Source organism: Columba livia, chromosome 7 (genome assembly GCF_036013475.1).
Source record: "Columba livia isolate bColLiv1 breed racing homer chromosome 7, bColLiv1.pat.W.v2, whole genome shotgun sequence".
In the NCBI taxonomy this organism is placed as follows: domain Eukaryota; kingdom Metazoa; phylum Chordata; class Aves; order Columbiformes; family Columbidae; genus Columba; species Columba livia.
Window position 1 is genome coordinate 19,611,427 of NC_088608.1, and position 22,423 is coordinate 19,633,849.

Sequence of the window (22,423 nt, forward strand, 5' to 3'; positions counted from 1 at the left end):
CATCCTAATTGTGGTGATTTGTTGCTGTTGTTTTGAAGTGGTCATCCACAAGTGTTTTCTTTCTCTACTAGAGGTTATATCGGTGCAGTATCCAGAATACAAATTGGAGTGTATTTTAAAGCGTATGAATTTATCTTTGGGATTGCCTAGTTTTAATGTGGAAATGTGCTGTTGCTTCTTGCTGCTTCTTTATACCACCTTCAGTCAGAGGCTTTCTTTGCTTCCTAAATTAATCTTCCTTTTTTTTTTTTTTAAATGAGGTATAGGAGATTTACAGCATTCTCCCCTCCCTCATCTCCCAAAACAGCCTCTCCCTGGTACAAGACAGAATGGAGGATTTGTCTGTGACCAAACATGGTTTTGCATTGCTGCAAATATCATATGAAATACATGTGTTTTGTGAATCATTTTATATATATTTATATATATATGTGTGTGTATATATATATATATATAAGAATGGGGTTTTTTTATTGTAAAAATTTCATTCCATATTGCATGAGAAAGAAAAATATCATTTTCATTATTTTTTTAGATGCATGGTACACACTGGAGAGACAGCAGAATGACTCAGGAGGTGGGAAGCTCATGCAGCACCCCCTGACTCTTCTTTCAAATCTTTTGGGTTTTTCTTATCTTCTCTTAATTACAGCTATAATTTATTTAGTCAAGGAAAAACAACATAGGTATGTATTGACTTACACAGTCACAGATCAGAGAAAGGACTTGCTAACCAGTATGCCAGAAAAAAGAATGTGTGAATAATTTAAATACATTTTGCTGTCTATTATAAGTTGGTGATTAGGAAAGCACTGAATCAAAATTTTCACAGACTTGTGTAAAGGTAAACTTTTTTTTAGCAGTGATTAGGGAAGCAACAGAAAACGGGCTGTTGCGATTTGAATGCTAGATGCTGCCTTGGCTTTAAATGATTCCTTAGGTATATGGGAAATGTTAAGAAGGTTTACACTTATTCTTGCCATCTATGCATGTTGCCTGCTCCGTTGTATTTTTCTGATCAATGTTTACAATATGTATATATGAGTATGGCTCAGCCATTGTGGTCTCTGAAGATACCTTCAGTAGATGGTAAAGGATCATCCATTCTTGACTAGATCTGGAGAAAAGGTGAATAATTGTGTCCAAATGATCTGCAGTTTCCCCCAGTGACAAACGCCTTAAATAAAGGATGCTCTCCTATGTCTATAGGCCCCAAATCAGCAACAAACAGACATGGCAGTGAGATGACTCACCTTCTTAATATTAGGCAAGTGGATAAGTACCTGGCTCTGTTTTCTTGGTGTTTAAACTGCACCCATGTTCAGGGAGAGAATAACTTTTTTATAATCATAGAGATTTTGCTGTGTTCATAAAATGCAGTTAGTAGGCCAGACTAGCATATGCATTCAAGACAAGATATAGATTTACTCTTACATTGTAAAAATTAAAAAAAAAAAAAATAAAAATCCACTGAGTTGTTACAAGCCTTGAAGGAAAATATTGAAGATTTTTAGTACATTAACTGTGAATGTTAGTCTTTGGGAAATGCAAACACATGACTGGCCATGTCCTATCAAAGCACAAATCCAGTTACCTTTCAGTAGCAATAGCTAAAGTCAGATGTTTCTGGAGGAGTTCAAGAGAAAGTTGACCCTGAGATAAAGCTGGTCCTTCACCTTTTGTGAAACTTAATTTTAGGGGATATTTAATCCTTCTTGTTATTTTTTGTTCATCTGAATTACTGTAACTGAAGTGTACTCGGTACACACATGAGCAGCAGAGACCAGCAGCCCCGCTCTGCAACCAGAGCAAGAGGCCAGCAGTAGTGACACTGCCAGAGCTTCTGATTTCTTCATTGCAGACCTCAATGAATGGATTTGCTGGGTTACCACCTGCAGCCTCGTGCTACCCCCGAGCAGCCTCGAAACCAGTGGTGTCCAAATCATTCTCACCCTTCAAAGGTGAAAATGTAACTACTCCTACATTTATACAGCCCTAAAATTACATTTGGCCTTTGAAGGCAACCGCAAGGCCAATGTGGCCCCTGGTGAAAATGAGTTTGACACCCCTGCCCTAAACTCTCCCCTTGAGGTGACACAGAGAGGACATGGAAATCTAATATAGTTTACCTGCTTGACATACACCGGGCACCAGCAAATGCAACTGCAATCCCTCCTTACACATGCAGTTCTTGGCTGGAACACGAAAATTGCAAACAAGCTTTTTACTGTGTTGCTTCTATTGTTTCAAGGGCAAGCACACACTCACACCAGCTCCTCCAGAGGACAACATGGATCCTTTGCAGTGGCAGACTCTGGTCCTGTATTGCTCCAGGGTGGGGGCAGCCTCTCGTCCATCAGAGCCCCCTGTTCCTCTCTTTCCCCTTGGCCCCAGCTTGCTGAGCAGGCATCAGGGAACCTGGAGGCCTCCTCCTTTCTAGAAGCTTCCTGAAGCCACTCAAAAGAATTCATTTCTTGTCCCTCCTCTCTTGCCAACACCTACCAGTCTGAGAGGTGCTGGGTTAAAAGACATTTCTGCCAATGGTGACTGGACTCTCCTGTTCTGCTGTTATTGTCTTTGAAAGACAAATGATGTACCTGATTTCAGAGAGGTGTTAATGGGGGAGGTGTATGATGTTGTGAAACACTAAATACCATAAGGATAAGAATAATTTTAAAAGCTAAGGATTAAATTAATAATTCTGTAACTACTGTATGTTTGGGAAGATATACAGCAAAGAAGGTTTGGAACCAAAATACTGAAAGAGGACTTTTAAGGAACATTGAATAACTGTATTCATGTTACTCAGTTCAATTTCCTATTATTTCCCAGCTTGCAACTTTACCTCTCATTTGTGCTCCCGAACCTACTATAGTTCCTTTTTGTACCTGTTAGGCTGCTTCCTCTTGCTGCCTCTTACTGGTTTGGGACCTGCAGAAGGGCTTTGCTTCTGCTCCTCGTTTCAGCATTTGATGCCTCAGCAGCTATCGTTATCAATGGCGCTGACAGGGCTGCTAACGCTAGGCAGAAGCACAGTCAACACGTGGCAGCTCTGTAAGCATTCACTGGAAGCAGCTAAGAAGCTTTCTCTGAGCATATTTAGAAATTATTTTAGAGAAGTGCTGAATGGCCAGATTTCAATAAATTTAAACAGGAGCAACAAAATGCAAACTCTTAGATTGCCTAAGCAGCCTGCCTGACGAACTACAGAGTAAAGAGATCGTAGCAAAAGTTCTCAAATTAAAAAAAAGAAAAAAAAAAAAGGAAAAAAGGCAGGAAATATATTTTAATGCTTCAGTGAAACAATACTCTCAAACTTTTCCCAATAAGCAGACTACAAATGTACTTTTTCTTTTAAATGGTGAAGTTTTTTCTTTTATAAGCATTCAAGTTGAAAGAAATAAGAAGTATCATGAAGACACATGGATCTGCATTGTCAAGTTAAGCTTTTCTTTCTAACTTTATTGAAAGAATAATTGCACCATTTATAGTGTCATTAAAGAAAGAAATCAGGATGAGGCCAACAGAACACCTAAATTCAGTCTCAACAGCTAAGGTTTGGCAAAGCTGAAGGCATTGGAAAGAGATTCTCATGATGGAAACTGCTAAGCAAACGAAACTGCAGTTCTGTTCACACTATATAGAAAAAAGGTGGAAAAAATATTAAACAATCAGCAATAAATTATTTTTTAGGTCTATGTGAGGTTCAGTGATTGTTTCTCTATGAAGTATTCTTAGGCTTTGTGTAATCGTGATTGCAGTTGCTTCTTGATTCTTAGCTTGGTTTCCTTTAAGCGTGGGCAGTATCTGATTTTGGCCAGATAAATCTTCTTTTGACCTGCTCATGCTAGCCAGTTCTGACTAATCTTCTTTCCAGAGATCCTCACAGGTACGTGGTAGAAATGCAGACCTTTCCCATCAACAAAGAGGTTCATGTTCCATAAGTCAATGGTTGCTCCATGCAGTGTATAGTTCCCTTACTTGGACAAACTGATGACATGTAACATTATTAGACGTGCATCTGAGGATGATGGATGTCCAGGTTTTGAACATAGCGCAAGTGATCCCCTCGTGGTCTAACATGGGCCTGTCAAATGACAGGGGATGCCTGATTTTTATGCCATATGGTGCTGCTGGTCTTAAACGGAGTTGTAATGTACAGCTTTTGACTATGTTTAAAAGATGTCAAATGACCCACTCCAACCAAAAATAATTGGGTACCTTTCAACCCTGCAGTACAAATTTCTCAGCTTAGTAGGCTGGTTTTGAAGGCAGCGTATGTGCACTGTGGAACTGTACAAACACACATGGTTATTTTGGCTCCTTGTTTGGCCTGCTAGCCTATTGCTCAATAGCTTGCTGGTCCCTAGTACCGAGCTAACTAAATTAAAGCTACATTATTTCCACATCTACTGCTGTCATTCCACTGACAGCAGAGCGAATTTTGCTTTAGTTAAATTATTACCAGCAGGCTTGTAGAGCGGGGCAGAAACAGTCTTCCTGTTTGAATGGGTGTTATTTGTACATTAATTTTTTTCTATACCATCCTCACCATTTCTCATCTTCCTCAGTGTAACTACAAACTCCTCAGCAGACTTTGACCCCAGTGTAGTTTTGTTTGATGATAAATGTAAATGACTCACTCTGAAATTAGGAGTCTGACTCAAGTTCTCTAAAGCAATACACCATGTTCTGGACTCACCCATTTGTCTCGGCAGGATCACAGATATATTAGGAGCCAGATTCCACATATGTATACAAAATGGAGTCAGATGCACGCAGAAAAAATTTGAGAGTCTGTGATCTCGAGAAGCCGGTGTTTAATACATCATAAACTGCATAAAGATAGAGCAAGGTCAGAAAGAAGTATCCTTTCCCTAGACACCGTGGTCTGAATTTGCCATTTAAAAACGAGTGCTATAAACAGGTGCTGACAAAAAGAAGGCTGAAGTAGCATCCAAGTATCTAAATGTACCCTGTGCTCATAAGGAAGTATATGGCAAATTTTTGTGCAACCACAACTACCATGATACAAGAACTCTGCCCAGTATATGAAATTTGACAGCCTATCCCTAAGTATACTTACTGTATTTTGTTTATTAGCAAATATTTTAACCAAATGCAAGCCATTGGAAAATCCTACATCTTCGGCCATGAGACAAGCTTTGTTAGATCAGTTTTCCCAACTGGAAGTCTCTGGTGAAGTTTTTTCTAACTGGGACTGCAGCACACAAGGCGATATCACAAGAGTGTAACAGGTGTATTTGTAGCGTGTGTGAGCTCCATATGTTTTCTCTTTACTGAGAGTCAATGATGAAACCATGGAAACAAAACATAAGTACTGATACCAGGCAGAATGGAAAAAAATCTTCCATCTGTATTTGCTCCATGTCAGATTTCAGGTTAACACAAACGATTGTTTCCAGATTGAGACTTGGTGACGGCTGCACAAGCATCCTGATTGCAAATGCATTTGCACAGGTGAGATTTTGCAGTGCAGGCCCAGGCTTCCATTTTGTAGAATGGGAAGCACCAGAAAAGTGCTGACAGTAGACAGCCTCCTAAGTACCACCGTAATACTGCTGAAAAATTCTCATAGTGAAGCAATGAGAATATGCTTTGAAAATACTGGGGTGCAGGATAAGCTAATGTTTCATTTTAATTTGGCTTCTGGAAAATGACAAAATGGGAAGCGCCCAATTTTCCTGTCGGTAGATGCGAATCTTAAAGTTATTATGGAAATGAATTTGACTAGGAAGGAGTAGAATCCAAGTGTTACTGGGCCACTTTTATGAGAGTCACTTTTCAATTGAATAACATTTCACATCTTGCAAACAGTTTGCTTTTGGAGTTTTGTTGGCTAAACATATGCAATAGTCACAGAACATTTTCAAGAGTTATTGTTTCAAATGATTTATTTTTTTAAAATATTTTCAGTTAACACCAAAAGCACTCCACAGCCTTTTTCAACATTTGTGACTGCAAAAAGATCTTTGTCCTTTTGCCAGCTGTAGTTTTTATGAATTACATGATCTTTGATCTGAAGCAAAGCTTCAGCCCTCTAAGCCAAGCTGCAGGCAGGTTAGCCTTCGCACAGAGACAAATCTGCTACTCCACTCCACCAGTACCCTTCAGAAAAAAATAAAGTATTAGATTTGAATGTAAGCCTCAGGGTATGAAGATGATGACCTTTAATATTATATAGGACACTTGGGTGCTATTACTCATGCTGATACGTTGCTCTGTGGAGCGGCAGAGGCTGGGAACCCAGAAGCATTCCCCATTGCTGCAAAAGGGATTATATTGCTTTTCTCAGTATTGACCTCACTTCCAAATTAGTTTAAGGATTCACACGTTCTCAAAATAATCTGTCCTTAGTGAGAAAGATGATGGATATGATGCAGAAATTGAGTGAGCTGGTATAAATATTGTGGAGATGGGCAGACAGCCCTGAAACTGTGATAAAGAAAGGAAATATCCCCTGGAAATCTAGAGAAGAGAGATTGATGGCTAGAAAGCAATCAAATGTAGGGGGAAATAAGGGAAATTTTAGGAGGGTTCAGTTCATGTGAGAAAAAAGAAAAATCCATTGTAAAGCCACCACTGAAATGTGTATCTGTGTTCCTTAGGGAGTTGAGCAGCGGGGCGGGCAGGGCTGCAGAGGGAAGATCTCCCCGCAGTGGCACAGCTCCAGGTCGCAGGTGAGATGGCAAGCAAGGAACGCTTGTGCCAGCTCTTTGGGGAGCTCTCGTATTCCCTCTAATCAGAACCTGTTTTGCTGGCTCAAACATAGTGGGAAAGGAAGAACTCTCCTGAGGAGGTTTTCAACATCTGCTCCCTTGCTTTATTTGCATATACCAACAAATGCAAATGGAATATACTCAAAGAAAATGTACAGTTAGGAAATGATCCTGAACTGGAGCAAATTGTCAAACTCCACTGAACAAATCTCAGTTCCAAATCGCCCAGCTATAGTGGCCTGCAGTTGCATTTTAGCCTAAACTTTTGTAGATTATCCTGAGCAACCCTTCTTTTCCTCATAGTTAGAAAATGATAGTATAATGAGCAAGTCTTGCCTACTTTTTTAAAAATTACCTTGAAACTGAATCTGCTTTTTCAAAGACAGTGACTGAAATTTACAGCTGTCAGTTATCTGTGGTTTGCTTCATTATTTTTTCCCTCTCAGAGGGAAATCAAAGCAAAAAGAGATTAGTTTTGGGCAGATATACGGTGTTAACTGTTCAGCTTTCCATTTTTGGCACATTCCCATACTTAGAAAGAAAAGTGGCACAGAAATTTTCTTTACCTTCTACCCAAGAAACTGATGTCTGAGTATAAAATAAGGCACTCATGTTATTGCAACAACACTTTGCCATCAGGTAGCTTACTAAAGGATTCTCATGAATTTGGCTCTCTAAAAAGGTATGTTCCAGCCAAGGCTCATGTTAAATCAGGAGACTGTTATAAGCCATACTGTGCAGAATGTCAGAATAAACACTCTTAATGACCTTCTCTGATCCTACACTTATGAATCTCTGCTGCTCCCTCAGGCCTTTCAAGTTTCTTGATGGAATAGTGATATTACCTTTCTGCTCTTGCTTAACTGCATATGTCTGCCATATGCACTTTGTCCCTCACAATAACTTGATCCATAAAGCTGTTTTTATAGTGTTCAGAATATTATCAATTAATGTCTTGATATGACAGTTAGGTTATCAAGACACTATAAAAGGCAAGCAGAAACTGGGCCTGGCAAGCTGTTTCAGGGTTTTTTTTAAATGGCATTTCTATTTAATTGTGGCTCAATTAACTACTCAGTTTCCTTTCAGATAAAAAAAAATCTTCCAAATTTAATACAGAGTTGTTTAATGCTTCCTAATGTTATATATCTGACTGAGCTTTTCATTATCCAGAGGAACAAACATGTTGGTCAGGTCACCAGGGAGTAGTGGTGATGTTTGCTGTCTTCCTTTGCATGGGAGGTGGGTGGGTGATGAAGCTGTGCCTCGTGTCTTCAAATGGTTTCTGTATGATGGTCTGGGAAATGCTACATAACCGCTCAGCTGTGTTCTGCACAAGTCACCAACCATATTATTCATTGTGGGATCTAACTTCATGCTGTTTGGTTTAATTTTTCCTTTTTGGTTGCCATATTTTGAATATACATCCAGCCTTATGTGCCTCACGTTGTTGACGTCTTCATTTAAAAGACGTACTTAATCAACTGTAGGGATGCTTGTACTGTGAAGTTTTGGACAGTTAGCAGAGCAGTAATAAATCATAACTATTACAATTACTGTAATTTTTATATATTGTAAGTACTACAACATGAATACTTAGTTGTCACCCTGCCTCTGTTAATGTGTATCAGTAGACAAACCATGTATGCTTTCATACGTTACTCTGTTTCCAAAACCACACATGGTTCTATTTCTCAAATTGCTAAGTGGTAATAATGCTAATAGGTGCAAAATAAGCAGCTGATATTTGATAAAGAAGCATGGAAGAACAAGGTTCCACTAAATATTTCACATTTTAAAAATCAAAAGTATGTTAGTAAATGTTGAGCAATCAATAATGGGACACGGAATTAAGGCTGTCTTTATATTCTGGAAATCAGGGATATGATTCGTAGCCACCTGTGATGAGTGAATTGCCTGCCACCATATGGGAGTACTGAGCAGGATTCATCTAATCTCTCTCCCTTTATAGTCAGTAGAGAAAAACAGGCACTTCTGGGGCACAACTTGCCTCATCTTAAGGTAGATATCTAAAATAGGTCAGAAGAATTACTTTTTAAAAAGACCCATTTTTCTCCAGTCAATAGGAGTTCAGACTGGCTTAGATGCAGATGCCAACAGATGCAGACATCTGACATCAGGGAAGGTGAATCCTACTCGTGTCACAGGCAGGGGTGACAGCCAGTTCTCCAAGGCAGTGTACAGACTGTACACAAAGGACAGTACTCTTTGCCCACAGAGTTATCATCCTTCTTCCCCTTCCACTAGTTACATCTCCCAGTCCACATGCAGCACCAATGAACTAAGGAAGTCTCCAAAATAAATCTCATTGCTTTTAAGAGCTTGTGTGTATTGTGTACTACACAAGACAGTGAATGTCACACTATAGTATCTACTGACAAATGCACCAGAAGTAAGGCAGATCTTAACTGTAGCATATGCTGTCATTTGAGTCCTTCTTCCTGCAGCAATACATGTTTTTTATTGCAGTGTTTGCAAAAAATTTTGGGGAGACCATATTGATACCCATGTGAATGATTAGGAATTATTGAATGCATGCTTACGCATACTTCACAAACCTCTGAACTTGTCATCTTTAGAGTTCTCTATAAACTCATTGTCAGATCTTATTGTCCATTCTTCTAAAAAATTGCAGTCATCTCGGTTTTTATTCTCTCTCTTGTCCATTCAGTCCAAGCTTTCTTGTTTTGTCCTATCTCAGCTTGTCTCATTATACAGGCTCCTCCTTGCTCCCCTTCCCGCTTCCTTCACTTTTTCCCAGCCTGGTCTCCTGTGAGGTCAAACTGATCAACCTAGGTGATTTTCTTGGTCATCATAACCTACAAGTCTCTGAGGTTTTTGTGTCTCTGCAACCAGCCTCCAGGACAACTATAGCAAATTTTTAGACAATCTCTTTATCCAGGCAGACAGTTCTTCCACATATCATTTCCCTGGAGTTTTTTCTGCTGCCAGTCTTCAATTGCAGATATGACTCCCTTTTTTCCTACCTCCCCTATTTTACTTCTGTATTTCCTTCTGCGTTTTTTTTAATAACCAATGTACAGGATCATTAAGAACACAAAGACAAATGCATTCCCACTCTTAGGTCAGCACAGTCCACAGAGACTCCGACTTCAGCTGCAGGAAAATCTCCTCAGCTGGAAACTCAAACGTTAACAGAAAAGGCATTATCTCTGGAATTCACACCTTTAAACCTCTGTGGTGTTCTTCCAAATACATGCAAACTAATTTTTGAACATGTTTCAGGTCTGGGCAAGTATTTTAGACATCACTGCAACAGAAAAGTCCAAAATCCAGAATGCTGTTCTGCAAAAAGTTCTGCAAGACTTCATATTCATGCTTTGGAAACTGGCAGCTATAAAATTGTAATGAGAAATATATATCTATAGCTTTTTCTTGGAAATAGTTCTATCATTTGAGTTGAAGCTTCCCTCTAAAAATCAACCTGAGGCAAAACTGGAAAATTTTAGCCTCAGTGCTTGAAGTTTGGCATAATCAAGCAAGGGAAAGGAAGGACGGGAAAAAAAAACAAGGACAGGTCAGGCATCTCAGTAATAAACAGCATCACCTGCCCCATCTGTAATTATGAAACATGACAACCCATAACTTGAACATGGCTTCGACCCATCTGCACTTTATCCCTAAGGATATAGTAACAACTGCTAACCCATAAACCATCATAAGACTAAAAGAATATTCGAAAGTAAATACGGGATCTTGTCGATGACCTAATTTCCAAAATCCCTAAAACCACTTCGCTTCTGGCTTCTCTGAAGCGGCACTTCCCTGATACAAAGCCAGCTCTTCCATTTCATTGGCAAAGGGAATCTGGTGGCGGCCATGCATGGGGAAGGGAGTTGTGCACGTTAGTTGTGCTTTTTGCTGCTCCTGTCTGCTTGCTGTGTTCCCAGGTGCAGCTACACAGTAGGACACGCAGGTAGGGACATGAGTAGTGCTGTTGAGGAAACACAGTCTGCGGCATCCTGCCCTAGAGGCCGATAGCTATCCAGGGAGTCAATGCTTCTTTCAGCTGCAGTAACTCCTGCAGAATCCCCTCTGCAGCTGGTGCTGTGCAGCTGCAGGGAGCCCAGCAGCGGCAGCACAGTTCCCGGCAGAAAACTGTCATATGTTATCCATGGAGATGTTTGCTTCCCCCATGGGGTGTGGTCCTCACGCTTTTTGTGTCTATTGTGTTTCCGTTTTAGAAATAAGTTCCTCAAGAGGCAGTTGTGTTTGGTACTAATAAACTATCTCTGCAATTGCAGGCCTAGATAGAGAATACTCTATTTAGATTTAGATTATCTTTATTTTTTCCCTTGCAAATTTACAAACGCGCTCTCGCATAAACCAGACCTAAACTCAGGGTTATTTGGCATGTGGTGGTGGACGTTATTTTCTCTTAAATACATACCAACAGCTTGAAATAAGAATAACTTTTAAAAGCAGAGATGATGTAAAAAGTGTTCCAGCACCCCCATCCCCATGTCTGTTTCTTTGGTTTTACAGTTACCCTTTCCTATTACAAAAAAGCAAACGCCACCCCCACAGGAAGAGGGGAATGGGCTGACTGCAGACAGTGAGCAGCGTGGCTATGGGTACACAAAGTTAACACAAGGAGGGACGACGACCCCTCGGTTCCTGCATGTTGCACCATCCCAGCTAAGCCCCAAGTCAGAGCGGACCCGGCTCGCCAGGCTGGCCCAGGGCCTCAGCTGTTCCTGGCTGGTGACTGGGCCACAGCAAACCCCTTCTGCTCTGCTGCTGTAACCCTGCCCTTATCTGCCCTACGCTACATTCCTCCCCTTTGCTGCTCCTTCGGCTTCTCCCGTTGGATGAGGTCCTGCTGCAGCCGGCAGGAGAAGCTCTCCATTCTGGAGAAAATGACCTGCTTGCAGCAGGTTTCCACGGGGAGTCTCCGCAGCCCGCGGGCGGCGGCTGCGCTTCCCTTGCCGCGCAGCGTGCCGGGCCGCAGCGCGGGTGCCGCAGCCCCGGGCCGGTTGCTAGGCAACCTCTCCCCCCCCGCTCCCGGCGCCGCTCCGTGCTGGCGGACCCAGCCGCCATTGCAGAGCCGCGTCCCTGCGGAACACAAGAGCTCCCCGGCCGCTTCCCCGGCTGCCTTTTCGCTCTCTTTTGTCGTTTCGAGTGACAGCGGGCTGCCCGTCTCCCCTGGTTGTAGTCCGCTGTGGCAGAGGCCCGGGGCGGAGGTTCGGCTGCCGCACCTGGGGTGTGCGGAGGCGGCACCCGGGTGTGCCCGCGCCCCGCCCGCGGTGCCCACGGTGCCCGCGGTGCCCGCGGTGCCGGCTCCGGGGCTCTGCCAGGTTAAAAGGAGCAGGTGGAAGTGGTTTGTAGTTGAAGTGGAAGCTGGTTGCAGCAGTTTCCTGAGGTGGAGGACTCCTTTGCCCTTTGTTTTTGACTAGAGGGGGAGTGTGGCTCATCTTTGCTGTCGGGAGCCTGACCTGGGCTTATGTAAGCGATAACTGAAAAAAACACGCTTTCGTTCGCAGGTTGTATTTGCAACAGAAATCAGAAAGAGGCTATAGAAGTGGAAGTACACAGTATTTTTTCATGATTGCTTGTCAGTAGTTTCAGAATCATGATTTATGTTGTTCATCCAGAATTGCTGGGCAGTTCTTAAGGGGATATCAAAATTCCTATCTACCTGGTGTCTTTTATCCAAAAGGATATAAATGATACATTATTCAATTTTCTGTAGCCATGCTGCAGTTAAAATTAATGGAGATTTCATTCTGAGCATCTTTACATAATGCCCATACTGGGAATGTTAAACTCAGGGTTCTGGTTTCTGAGGAAAGAAATCACAGCATGTTTTATTAACAGCATAAGTAGTCAGCGCATTCTCCTATTCAGGCATCTGGAAATATCTAGCTCATCCCATACATATGGCACTTCTGTTATCATTGCATCTTTGAATTGTATAGTCACTGTCCCCACACAAACACACTAAAAATGGATATAACTCTGGCCTGACACTTACAGAAGAATGTACTTGTGGGGATATATTTCTCATAATGGATAGCAGGGCAAAGATGGATTTGATGAAAAGCACACCTCAGCTAAATGTCTGAAAGGCCTTTATCACTTAACCAGATCTATTAGAGATTTGGTGAATGCTCTTCTCACATTACTTTGTCTCCCACATTGCTGGTTGCTTTGGAGACAGTTTATTTCTCTTTTTGTAAAGGGAAACTCGATCTGCTTTGAATATTTCTCAGGTATGAATTTACCTTTGTTTGTTCCTCTGGTCATGGAGCACCAGAGGAGCTCATCTGAATCTGGTAGAAAGCTTATTTCACTGTATACAAGAAAAAAGTTAAGAATGGTATTTTCATTGAGTGGAAAAAAAAATTGTCTAATGCTAGAAAGAAGGACTTAAGGGCCTCTTATAGGGAAAAACAAATGGCTTTTTTGTTCATTTATTGGCATTTGATTGAAAATTGGCAATTGTTCAGTGACCATTTCTGATAAATAGGAAAATGTATAGGAAAATAGGAGTATGTAACTATAACCAAACGCAAATCATCGCCTGTTATTGGCTAACAGTAAGTAAAGGTAATGGTCAACTGATTTTTGCCAATTTTTTTCATATTTCCTTGGAATATGTCTTGTCATAGTCCTATGGTCAGTGCCCTGAAATAAGCTTTAAAGAGGGCGAGAAAACATTTGAGGTAACCCCTAAACTTCCCCTATAGAGGTCTTTGTTTACCTATTTTTACATCAGGTGATCTTTGCCATGCATGGTGCATAAAATGCTGTCCTGATGTCGTGATGTTCATGTTGAAACACAAAGGGTGATCCTGGTCATCTCCTGATCTTGGAAGAGCGGTCCTGGGGCTGCTGTAACTGAATGTAGCCTGATTTGATCCCTAGACTTGCTAGTATTAGGGCATTTTAATAACACTTCTTTATTTTTTTTGTCCTACCTGTACTGAGGTCTACACCACATACAGGATCTGTGCTAATCTTTGTTGGCTGTACACTTGTTAGAGCCCTGTTCAGCTCCAACATTCGAGCATTCAAGATCCATTTATTCATACTGTGGTGCCTTAAGCCCTATTGAGCTTTGCAGTTAGGAGAAGCACTGAAATTTGGAAGACATTGTAGATAGTCAGCTAGTCCTTTGCACTCTAAAAGTGATGGGACATATTAAGCCTCTTAACTTCTTTTCTGTAGCATGATGGATCAGCTCTTTGATCTGTCTGAAACCCAGCCACTTACTTGTAGTTTTCAGCTGGACCAGTGAGCTGATCTGGCTACAAAGCAGAGGTGCAGAGGTGCTCAAGCCATGGTAATGAGCAGGTAATGAGTAATGGTAATGAGCAGGTGGAGAATGGGGCTGTCCCTTCTCATGACACCATCTCATACCGGTTTAAGGTTTTCAGAAACCACGTTGTCAAAGGTGGCTTGCTAGTTATACATCCATTTAAAATGTTGGACAACATGTAGGAAGCTGTATTTTATATAGCTCTTCTAAGAGCCATTTGGAAAAAAATGTTGAACAGAAACAGTTGCTGTTCAGATCTCACAATTCGGCATGTAGATACTGTATGAAGAGACCTGTGTCAGAGCTCTGACTGCTGAACATACAGTGCAGGATAGTATGAAAAACACTAACTACAAGCTTAGAAAAACTGATTTTTATATGCCATCCTCTAATTTCAGCAGTGGAGTAGCAATCTTAGCGGAGATACTTCACCAGCTGTAAACTCCCATCTTCAGACAGTGCAGGCACTTTATACAATCTTCCATGCAGTGCTGCGGGGTGCTGGCACATCCACATGGGCAATAGCCCTTTGAGACAGGACACAGTTTCTCCCAGCATTTATCTTACCCATGTATAGGAATAGCAGTGATGTAAGATGCAAGTAAGAGAATGGGCTGTGAAATAGCTTTTCTGAACTTGATTGTTTTAATTTCTGTTTGTTAGGCTAGGGGAAAAGGAAAACACTGGAAGGAGAGAGGGGTGAGTAAAGAAAAAGTGGGGGCAGATCTCTCCTGTTCCACACTGTTGCTTCCTTAGATGCCCTCATTTCTTTCTCTGTAAAGAAGTCCTTGGGACTTTGCTGTCTTTGATGTCACTTTTTTCTGTCCACCCCACTGACTCTTCAAGAACTTTCTCAGCCAACAGTGACTGAAATCAAACCTACTTTTCTGCTTCTCTGGTATATAAACAATAAGCTCTTGCTCCCTCGAGGCCTCCGGAAAAACATAACAGATGGAGCAGCACAAAACAATGAGAAACCTAAACTTATTAAGGCCCTGAAACAGTGAGGGCCTCTTACAAGTTTCTTGATTGTCATCCTGATCAGTTTTGCTACAAATCTCACGCTCACCACTGATCTCTCCTTTATAAGGCCTAGTCTTTCTTAAAGCCTTGGAATGATTGTGGTGTGTCTACTCTGTTCATTCTCTATTTTCACTGGTAAAAAGTTTTTCCTAATATATCCCTCTTGCTGCAGTTTAGCCCCACAACCTGTTTGCCTGTTATGCCAGATAAAAAGAAAACAAATTCCTCCTCTTCTTTGGAAGAGCTTTCTAGACATATGAAGACTGTCATCATGTCTTCCACCAATCTTTTGAATGTAAAACTAAGACAGAAAGAACTCAAATCCCACAATTCCTTGGGTGTTTTCTTGTAAGTTACATTTTTGTTGTTGCTGTGGTCTGAACTCTTTCCAGGTGGCTCCCATATTTTTTGAAATGTAGTACCCAAGTTGGACATGCTGCCTCAACTTGCAGCTGGAATGGTAAAAGATCATTTCACAAGTTTATAAATCCAAGTACCCAAGGTCCTTTCCAATCCCTAACACCCTGACATTCTGTGATACTTGCTTTTTTTTTTTTTTGTGAGACTAACAGCTTTCACTCATGCTTGGTTTGTGAGGCAATAAGTACTAGAAAGTACTCCAGATCTTTTCCTGCAAGCTATTGGTGGGGTTTTGTTCCTCATCCTGTAATTTTTCAGTTATTTATTCTTGACTAAATATGAAATGTAGGACTTGTACCTCTTGAATGGCATCATTTTTTGAGACTGTTTTGTTATTTGTGAGGACATTTTAAATTCTAATACTGTCCTGCTGTTTACTTGTAGCCCTCCCTGTTTCATGTCATCTGCAAAGCTAGCAAACCTGTTTTTCAGTCATCTGGATCACCATGAATAATTTAGTAGCATAGTAAGTGTTTTAGGTAGCATGAGGAGAAGAGGTGACAGGAATGTCTTTGGATTCAATGTATTTGATTAAATATATACTATTTACAAGAAGAAAAAACTCCCTTTTTCTTCTACCCCTTTTGCTCTTTAAATGCAAAAAATACTACTTCATTTTGGAGCATAAACTTAAGGGGTTTTTTTAAGATTAAAGGTCTTTTTAAGATTAAAAGTCTTAGAGTAATATTAACAGATTTTGCAAGCTACAGCAAGCTACAGCTACACACAGTGTAACCCACACTTTGTTCAAAGTTGCTCATCACCATTGTAATTTTGGGATGGATTTTATTTAAAATTCAATTAATTGTTTCAGCGAGGAAAGTGGAAATAAGCCAATGTAATTTGCTCCTATCACAAAGTTGGGAGGCATTGTCAAAGAACAAGCAAGCTATTATAGAGCAAGGACTAGATGAGTTTGATGACTGGTGTTACTGGAATGAGATGAGATTCAGAACTATAAATGAAAAGTCATGCACTTAGGGACAATTCTAATATAGTACAGGAACACGCAGCTGGAGAGTGGAAGGATCACAGAACCACAGAATGACAGCAAGTTGCCACTTGTGCATTTCAGTATTCTGCTTTAATATTGAACGAAGGCAGTTATTTTTTATGGATTTCTGAGAAGCTGGTAATGTAGTCAGGATTGTCTGTGGATGAAGGGCTCCTAAACAGTCAGGAAAAAAACTCAGAAGTTTCTCTCAGCTCTGTCTTGTCAAAAATCATTCACCCTCATGTAGAGTTTCTTTACATATGACACTGAGTACTTCCTCAACTCTACCCTTTATATGGGCCATGAGTGTTCTGTCAAATGGTTAGAAGACAAAGGCCACTTTCAAGCTTTCAGATGTGCCATAGTAGTGGGAAGGTAGATACCACTGGTGATCAAATTATTCATAAAATGTACTCATGGCTGTAGGTAGGAAGCTAGACAGCAGTCAGAAGTTACCTATTACCAGATTTATTATTCCATGTTTATATTTTAGGTAAATTTTGACCATGTTTGAACAATAGTTTTTAAACGTAGGTTATGTTGGATTGGGTTTTGATTGATATTTACTATTTGATTGGATTATGTTCCTGTCTCTACTAATTTTATCTATTACATTTGCTATAGCTATGTAGTATCTAATATTTTTAATATATTTTAAGAGTTGTTACTAGCTTCTCTAGATGTACTGTTGAGTTCTCCTCTTTAGTAGTATATACATTTATCTTTCCGACTGCAAAGATAATATTGTATTTCTTGCCTGTTCTGTCTCTCTAAAATACTTGTTCTTTTCACCTCACTGCCTAGTAAGACTGTAGACAAAAGCATCTAAGACAAAGGGATACAATGTCCCAGCAGCTATTTCCTTTTTGACTCGACTTTTACTGTCCTTCCTAACAGTACGTGTGTAGGTTGGATAGTACTGGTGGAAATCAAATTGAGATCTCAGGTGATTTCAGACCCATATGATAAGAAACAACCATACACTTTAACTTAATATACCATTAACAGCAGAATGAATCTCACTTCTTTTCCATATTGTGTGAATTAGACCCACTTTTAAGTTACTTTGTTTATGGTAACTTTCATAAGCAGCTGCATAAACACATATGTACATATCCACACATATAAATAATCCAAATACTTTTGTAGTTAGAAGCTCATTTATTCCTTCTGTGAATCTGTGCTGTCTCGTAATCCTCTTATTTTGAGACTGCAGAGCAGCTCCAAGTAAACCACAGTCCTAATTAGAGCCAGCCAGAAGTTTTCATCCAAAGCTTTTTAACCAAAAAAAAAAAAGTTACATGGAATTGTTTGAAAACTTTCTATTTATTTCATTGAATTGTTTGGGAAATTAGAAAAGCCTAGCAAATAAAAGACTTTTCTAAAAAGGCCTTTAAAGTTATTTTAAAATATTGTATAATGTTTAAATGATTCAAAACCAAATCAATACTTCTGATCTGGTTCTCATGCGACACATTTTTTCTTAGTGGTTGAAGGTTTCAAAACCACCATTTTGATAATTCTCTCACCACAATTACTGAAGAACCAAATTATAAATATTTGTCCCTCTCTTTGTTGTCCTTTTTTCAAAGTCACAGTGGTGTTTCTTTGCCTCCTGTATTCTTTCCTTCTCTAACCTTTCTCACTTTATAGTGACTCTTTGCTTTTTATTAGTTTCCACAGCTTCTTTAGTCCTCTGCAGCTGAAGGAAAGGAGATGGCAGAGGGACAGAAGTAAATGAATGCCTGGGGGTCTGAATCTGTAGATACAGGAATGTGTCGCTTGGAAAGTTTGAAAAAGATTTGGGTATATGTGAGAGAAGGAAGGAAGGGCAGAAGGTTGATGATGGGGAAAGAAGGAGGCCAAGAAAGTGATACTAGTGCAGCGGGAGAAAATGTATGGCAATCAGTAAGCATAGAAAATCCAGAGAAAGTAAGAAAGTGCAAAGAAGGAGGATGGCATTTAGGTGGACTGGTGCCCAAAGATGATGTCGTATTGATTTGCCTGCTGGGAGGGACTGACAGCGCTCATCAGCATCTCATCTCCCGCCCTGCCCCAGTGGGGCGTTCAGCGCAGGAATCCACACTGCAGTGCACACCCAGAGCTGCCGTCCTTCCCTCTCTTTTCTGGCTTTCCCGCATTTAGAAATAATACACAGCAGACATATTGTACACATTTATTTTAGAAAACTGATACAAGTTATAGTTTAAAATAATCCAGACTGTCAATAATCCAGTTTCAGCAACTGCTTTGGTTGCACACTGTGCAAAGTCCATTTTTCTATTTCTTTTACATTGCTATCCCTCCTACTTTCTTTCTGTGTCACCTTCACAGTTTTAACAGCTATGGTCTCATCAGCAGTAGCTGTTATATATTCATAAGAATTTTTGAGAATCCTGAGACCTGAGTGGTTATATAAAATCATGTATTTTAGTCCCAGGGTCTCAGTTTAAGCAAGTGTTTGAGCATGCGAAAATTCTTTACCGTGTCTGATGAGAACGTATGGATGTATGTCAGTACCATCTAGTGGCAGAAGGAGTTGTGGCACTCGGTAGGCTCGCACAGGAAATGCCAGATTTGACTTCAGTAACCAGGATCCTTCAGCAGGAAGTTAGGTGTGGTCTGTAGGTTTTTCTTTAAAAAAAAAAAAAAAAAAAAAAAAAAGAAAAAAAAAAGAAAAAAAAAGGAAAAAGGAAAAGACATGATGGAATTTTAGCTGCAGTCTTCCTTGGTGCCATTCCAAACCCACATAAGTGCAAGATTCTTCACTGGTAATGATTTTTTAATTCTTTCCTGCGGTATTTAAACAGGATTATGCTGTCTTCTTTTTTTTTTTTTTTCCCCTCTATAATAATAAAATCTAACAAGATTCCGCAGCAGGATCACTTTCATTTTCCTCATTAACCCTTCTGTTGCTACTAGTCAGTGCAGCTTACAGCATCAGTTTGCTACAGCCCGTCCATGACAGAATGTACCCAGTGCCTTTGCCCGCAGTGGAGGAGCATGTTCATAGGGAAACCTGCAGGAGTTGGGATGCGTGTGCATCTCTGTGTGGGTGTAAATGGCTGTGTGCATATGGATGAAAAGGAGGTGAAAGCATCTTGTTGCAGTTTATTTAGCAGGCTTCATATATATGAATTTGTTGCAGCTGTGCTGGAGTATGTGTATTTAGCAAGACAGTAAAATAGGATTGTGCTGATTGTATTCCGACTACTGTATCATTTTAATTTGAGAATTGTTTCTTGGTTATATTGTCTTACTCAGAAGTTGTTATTTTTTTAATTGCATTTGCTATAATTTTAATGTGCTTACTCAGGAGAAGGACTTGAGAAAAATTCTTGAAGGCTACAGCGGCGGTCCATTTTATTATTTCAGTTCAAAGTATATGCATTGGGAATATTTTCCACTTGTTGTTTTTAAAAGAGCTGTATGGAGACGTTAAGAAGGGATGGTTCTGCACTTGGTGGTGAAAATTGAGAGAAGTATATACAATTGACATGGTATCAGATGTGAAAGATCTAAGTGCAGTGTGTAATGATTAAAGATAATTTTTGTTTAATTCAGCAATTCCTCCAGTGCACAGTGTGTTGCCTGGCAGGGCATCTGAATACAGGTGCTTGCATGTGAATCTTGTTTCCTGAGCTGGCAGCTCTGCAAAAGTGGCGTATTTGTACCCAAAGAGAAGAAGCATCTCGCATTGCTTTAGCTGGTCCTGCTGACCTTACATGGTAGTAGTGGATTCTAGGAGACATTTGTGGTCCTTATGGCTATGGGGAGGGTCGGTCCAAAGCGTAGCTTTCAGGGTAATTAGCAGGTGAATTGTCTGGAGTCTCACTTCTCAAGACCAAACCAGAAACATTTCAACACTGTTGATTCCTCACACTGAATGTGGTGGAAAATGCCTGCTACTTTATTCACTGGAACGGATAGCATTACCCTTGATAAAGGCAAGAAGATGTTATTGTATTGTATGTGACTTTGTTTATTATACCGTCTCCATTGCTTGTAGCTATTTGTCTTGCTCTAAATTTTTTCTGTGTTTTTTATATTTTTAGCACTTTTTTATGAGAGAGGCTAAACGGTAATTAAGAGGTGCAGGATGAAAAGATGGCACAATCAGTGCTGGTACCACCAGGACCTGAGAGCTTCCGCTATTTCACAAGAGAATCACTTGCAGCTATTGAGCAGCGTATCAATGAAGAAAAAGCTAAAAAATCCAAACAAGAACGCAAAGATGATGATGATGAAGATGGCCCAAAGCCAAATAGTGACTTGGAGGCAGGAAAGACACTACCATTTATTTACGGCGACATACCTCCAGGAATGGTGTCCGAGCCCTTGGAAGACCTGGACCCATATTATATCAATAAAAAAGTGAGTGCGTTGTATATTTCTATCAAACTTTAAGGAGACTAACATACAGGAATACTCTCACAGACAGTATTTCCAGTATTTTGGACTCAGTCTTTATACCTAATACATTCCCTCAGCAGCTGATTTCATTGGCAAAAATCTCACTTGTAAGAACATAAGTTTGTCAAGCTGGTCTGTTGGTAAAGATAGATTTAGGTTTATATTAATATACGTGGCATTTTACTAACATTTGTAACTTGCAGCATTTTACACACAAGACAATTGAAGCAGTAGCACAGGGGTTATCTTTAGAATTATTATTCTATTAATTGCTGTGTCATAGATGTGAAAGGAGCAGATCTGCACTGTGAAACCCATCTCTCGGGTAGCTGGTCACCTCAGCAGCTTCTGGCACTGTCATGTGGAAGGCCTAGGTTGCATTCTCTTGTTGCTGGGAAGTATAGGGAGGTACATAAAGGTAATTTCTCGGGATATGCTGAAGATCATCCTCTTCCATTTTGCACTCCACAGAGGCATCGTATATCTGACTTAGATAGATTGGGTGACAGATTTTTCGTATTCAGATTTATATTGTTCCATAATTGTTACCAAAGAGGAGGTGCTTAAAATATGGACATAAATAAAGACAAGGTAGGAATTCCTCTTGAAGTGTTGACAGAATGTTACATAATTTAAAAAAAAAAATAAAAAATAGAGATGTTCATTAAAAAAATATAAACCCATGTATTTTCTTTTCGTTTAAAGTAACAGCAACCATTGTGGCCAAGCACAAAAGTGCTGAACTTCAGACTTTTGACCAGATGGCCTTGGGTTTCCTCCAGAATTCCTGTCCCTCAGATTTTGGCATCATATGTATTGCACCATCATTATTCTACCAGCAAAGAAGAAATTACCAGTATTTCTTTTTCTGTCTTCATATTTTTTTCTTCTGCTTTCTTTTCTTTCCTGTGGAAATGAGCGAGTGAATAAAAATGGGGGAATTTAAACAAACAAGCAAAACCCACATTACTTCAAACAAAATGGAAGGAAACCCCCAAGAATTGTTAGGAGTCCAACTAAGTAAAAAAATACAAATGAAGATAATTCCTTCAGGAATGAGGTGCATGCATCATCACTAATACCTTGAAAAAATAACAAATAACAGTACAGGCATGCTGCGATAAACTAATGTGATAAACTGAACAGCTTTTAAAAAACTAGTTGTAACTTAGGTGTTCTTTGCAGAATTTCTAGAACATAATTCACGCTATGGAGAATCATGAGTTAAATTTGAAAAAAATATTTTCAATTAAATACTGCATTCTGCTCCCATTACTCAAGTGATTTACTCTGTTGAAGTCTGGAAGGAAGGCAAATGGAATTTGGGTTACAGTGCTGATCCCTTTCCTTCCTACTTTCCCAGTTCTGCAGTAGTAAAAATCTAAATTTGGTGCTGGAAATCCTAAAGTTAGCACGTATATTATTGTGGTTTGGAAACTAGAATAGCAATTCTGCAATTAAGTGTGGACATGAAGTAAAATCCTGCCAAATTGCTTGTTCTTTGTTAAGAAAGCATGGCAGTTGTGTCAA

At 40.0% G+C, this 22,423-nt stretch overlaps 1 protein-coding gene across 4 annotated transcripts in view; it reads left to right on the forward strand.

Moving 5' to 3' along the window:
* The window catches only part of LOC102092265 (sodium channel protein type 2 subunit alpha), a 75,771-nt gene that overhangs the window by 520 nt on the left and 52,828 nt on the right, over positions 1–22,423 (forward strand). For 3 of the 4 annotated variants that reach the window (XM_065068714.1, XM_065068717.1, XM_065068716.1), the window contains exon 2: positions 20,536–20,854. In XM_065068714.1, the coding sequence (XP_064924786.1) occupies positions 20,588–20,854 (267 nt within the window). In that variant the 5' untranslated portion in view covers positions 20,536–20,587. Of the gene's footprint in view, positions 1–19,118; positions 19,252–20,535; positions 20,855–22,423 lie in introns of those variants that run through there. The other variant, XM_065068715.1, reaches the window with a different exon arrangement.